At 40.3% G+C, this 4,384-nt stretch overlaps 1 protein-coding gene across 1 annotated transcript; it reads right to left on the bottom strand.

The window, feature by feature from the left end:
• Positions 1-545: 545 nt before the first annotated feature.
• Positions 546-4,054, bottom strand: LOC115983963 (putative late blight resistance protein homolog R1B-16). The gene has a single exon (XM_031106836.1). The coding sequence runs from the start codon at positions 3,617-3,619 to the stop codon at positions 806-808; it is 2,814 nt and encodes a 937-aa protein (XP_030962696.1). The 5' UTR covers positions 3,620-4,054; the 3' UTR covers positions 546-805.
• Positions 4,055-4,384: the final 330 nt, after the last annotated feature.

The raw sequence follows: 4,384 nt of genomic DNA, 5'->3' as shown, positions 1-4,384 counted from the left end.
CTCATGGCACACTAAGAGGTTTACTACACAACATATAATAATTTGGGGGTTCGAATCACTTAGAATCAAAATCTAACATTTTATAGTCGTCATTATAGAGACAGAGAGACACATAACAGTTGTTGTTGCGATGTTTGTGCACTTAGGATTTTGTACCAAGCTACTTCTGGTTTATCTAAGCATGGATTGAAGAACTCTACAAAGCTACACAATCAAAATGGTTGTTGCGGAGTTAGTCACATATAAGAGATTCGTGCAAAGAAGAAGTTTTCTACAAGATCAAGTGTAATTAGAGGATTGGAACTAAACTTCCTGTATAGATCAATAGATTATTCACTTGGTGAGGTTTTTATTGCGAGGGTTTTTCCTATCGTGATCAAATCATCATGTCAAACTTATTTTTCGCTATACTCTATTTAGTTTGGTGATTTGATTGTGTCATAACTGAATTTGTAATTCAAACTAATTAATCAAGGATAATAGGATAATTAACTTGGTCAATCTATAACCCAACAAAAACCAAAGCTTTTGATAAGCCATTTTGGTACACAAACACAGACCAAACTAGCATTATAGTATAACAACTTATTACTCAAACAATATACGTATCAGTGCAAACAGTTATGTATACATTACCCGGAACATGACAAATTATTGGAAGTAAAGGCTTGAAAATTGGAAACTTAAAAAAGGTTAACAAGAATGTCATACATCATATTGAACCCATGGACAAATGAAAAGAACATATAGGAACCCCTCAACCCCGAAGCCATGGACACACAGCAGCAGATGAAGCGTTCATTTATTAGCTTGCACTCAGGGGAGGATAAACTTGGAGCTTACACCCACCCATCATTTGCAACTGCCGAAGCTCCCCTGCCAAAGTTCTAGAGGGATATAAGACTTCCACCTGCAAGTCAGTCAAGCACCATAGTTCTTCAGGGAGCGTATCCAAATACTTACAATTGTCGATGACCAAGTGTTGAAGCCTTGGCATTGCACCTCTTTCTATTTTCCAATGCGTAATCTCCAAAGTTTCCATTTTAAAGACCTCCAGTTGAGGAAAACTGCTCCCATCGCAATTGAGGACCATCTGTACCGGATTGACTCCTCTTATTTTCAGTATTTCAAGATTAGTAAGGCTACCCAATGCTGTCACGACAGTTGGAGAAATGTTCATGCACAGTAAGGTTATCTTGGAGAGAGTCAACTGGAATGATTTTGCACTTGGAAGATCAAAAAGTCCATTAATTTTCAAAGTTTTCAGATGAGTTAAGGGACGGAGGTTTGACAATAACGTTGACTCCACCCCGCTTGAAGAATGTAATCCTAACTTTTTCAAATTAGGAAATCTGGCCTTGGCAAGGAGGCTCTCAGTGTCTTGATTTATAGCTATACCAGTAAGGACTTGAAGATTCGGTAAAGCTTTTGTGTTTGTTCTAGGTAGAGATGTTGGGCCACCCAGGTACAAATGCTTTAATTTTTGTAACCTCCATAACTCTTTAGGTAAACAATGTATTTTAGATTTTCTCATGTCCAACGTCTCCAGATTCCAGAGGCTGCATATGGAAGTCGGCATGACATCAAGCTCACCAGGCTGAATCCTCAGGTACCTCACAAGGATTAGCTTCTCTATTTTCTTGGGAATCGAGCTAAGAGTCGCCATATTCCCAAGATCTACCACCCGAACCAACTTAAACGTTTCACAAACCCATTTCAAGTTGCTTTCATCATACAAAGTTACATCATCCCCCAAGCATAATAAAGAACGAGTATAAGAGGGCTCACAAGGATTTGAAGAAATGAATAGGCGGGTGGCACATTGGATGGAAAGTCTGCGGGATCTGCTAACGGACGTGACGTTATTTTTTGTACAAATGTCCAGAAACTTCTCTTCAACACTCTCTGTTATGCAGAAGTCTCGTAGAAGATCATGAATACGACATGTTTTGACTCTACCATCTGCCCTTCTCGTTGCCACTTGAATTAAGCTCCGATTAATGAGTTCCTCTAAGTACCATTCAGCAACATCCTCCACATTTCTGTTGTGAGTTTGCCGTATAAATCCCTCAGCTATCCACAGTTGGATTAGTCGCCTCACAGATATCTCAAAACCTTCTGGAAACACACCAAAATATAGAAAGCAAGGTTTCAAGTGCCGGGGTAAGTAGTTGTAGCTTAGAGCCAGTATGTCTGAGCAATTTGATGTTTCCTGATTAAGGTATGGAGTGACATTACCTTTCACCATTTTCCATATATGATTTGATTTCTCCTTCTTGGCCAAAAGACCCCCCAATACCACAATAGCTAGTGGTAAACCATGACAACTTGCCGCAATTTCTCTCCCTAGTTCTTCAAGTTGTGAAGGAAATGTAGCTCCTCGGAAAACCTTCTTAGAGAAGAGTTCCCAACTTTCCTCCTCGTTAAGAACTGGGAGTTCGTAAGGAGGAATATGGGGACTTGCATAATTGGCCACTTCTTTCATGCGGCTAGTGATCAATATTCTACTTCCTTTCGACTTGTCAGGAAATGCAGCACCTACCTCCTCCCAGACTGTATTGTCCCAGATGTCATCCAGGACTAGTAGGTACCTCTTTCCTGTCAAGCATCTAAATAGCCCTTTAGTCAATTCATCATCAGTGAAATCTTGCAAATCTTTACAATTGCTTTCGTATATTTTTGCCACCAAACTTCGTATTGAATCTCGCAATTTAGAGTCTTTTATAAGTTCCAACTGCTTGTACAGCGTCTCTTGGAATTCTGTATCATCCTTTTCCTTCATTTCTTCCAAGTGTGTGAATAGTGAGCAGTCTTCCAATTTATCTTTATCAGACCTATAATTAGCTTCTAAATTTTGGAATAATTCCTTGTGCAAGTCGTCTCTCAAGATCATCAACTTCAACTGTGACGTTGGCTTCACAGCCTTTAGAAATTCAAGCAACAGATCTCGGGTTTTGTATTTTTGAGATACATAAACCCACCCAAGCACATCGAAATGTTCTTGGACTTGATTGTTGTCGAAAATCTTTCTAGCAAGAGTGGTCTTACCTTGGCCACCCATGCCGATGATTGAAATGACGTCACGTCGAGAATGCCCTTCAACAAGCTGCTTCACCAATTTTTCTGTGTCTTCACGGAAGCCCACCACGTGATCTTTCTCGACAGCTCTCCTGCGCTTGTGCACTTCCTCCTCCGCTTCCTCATCTGCTACGGATTCAACTTCTGTGCTGTAGGAGCTCCAATCTTCTTTAATTTCCTCGATGGCATTTTTGATGCGCTCTATCTCTTTTCCAACGTCGTGAAGTGTGCTTAATTGGTTGCAGAGACAGATTAACTTCCTCACCTTACTTCTTTTCCTGTGCATTGCTGCATTTACGATGAATGTATCGATGACGTCCTCTGCCTCGTAGGCTACCTCCTTCAACGTGCCTTTCCCTTCAGCTGCAGCATCACGTTTTCCCTCAAACTTTTCAAGTTTGCGGTTGATCATGATCAGTTCGTTTTTAAGTGACCTGACTTGATCCTTCACCCCACCAAGCAACTTTGCTTCATCTGTGAGCAACTGATTCACGTTCTCTAAGAGGAAAGTCACAACACTGCCCACCACACTGTCCACCATATTTGCTTAACAATAGAAGAGTGGTGGGGTGTCTGGAAGCTATACTCTCGAACAACGAATGATTAAAATAGCAGCTATAATCCAAAAATGGAGCTTTTAATCCAAAGTAATAATCTCTACTTCAAAACCCCAAAAAAACCAATTAACACCAAAGCCCATGAATTGAGAACTAGTAGATCAGGAGTTGGTGACGAATATCTCAAGTTCAGGCCCATCTGGAGTGGCGCTGGCTTGGGCACTATCTATATTACACAGGACTTGGGGAGTAACGAAGGGGTTAAGAGGAGGAATTGGGGGCGTAAAGGCGACATTTTGCCCCGAACCGAAGTAAATCCAAGCAAAAAGAGTGGTAGCACTGGAGAGTCTTCTTATCTCCAATGGCCTCTCATCTAGAAAGGGAGAGAAGAGAGGACGGGCGGCTGAAAAGAGAGGAGATGGGCGGCTGATTGAGGAAGAGATGCTAGGGTTTAGATGCTTAGTTTTAAATAAAACCTAAAACGACCTCGTTTGAGTAATAGAAACTAAAAAAAAGGAAAATACGAAAATGCATTTTTGGTCTTTACATTTTGGGCCTATTCTTGATTTGGTCCCTAAATTGATTTAGCTCCTAGGTCAATCCCTTATTTTTAAAAATCGTTTTTAAAATAGTACTGCCGTCAACCCAATTACCAAATATACTGAAATGGCAAACAGAATACACTATTTGCTGACATAGCTAATAAAATAATAGTAAAAATATATATTTATCATTTTTTAGATGCCATG

This window comes from Quercus lobata, chromosome 4, assembly GCF_001633185.2.
Source record: "Quercus lobata isolate SW786 chromosome 4, ValleyOak3.0 Primary Assembly, whole genome shotgun sequence".
NCBI classification, from domain to species: Eukaryota; Viridiplantae; Streptophyta; class Magnoliopsida; order Fagales; family Fagaceae; genus Quercus; species Quercus lobata.
The sequence above is the reverse complement of the archived record's forward strand: the minus strand, read 5'-3'. Positions and strand labels throughout refer to the sequence as shown.

Excerpts from the sequence above, each read along its gene's own strand:
- LOC115983963 (XM_031106836.1), bottom strand. The coding sequence starts at position 3,619 with ATGGTGGACAGTGTGGTGGGCAGTGTTGTGACTTTCCTCTTAGAGAAC.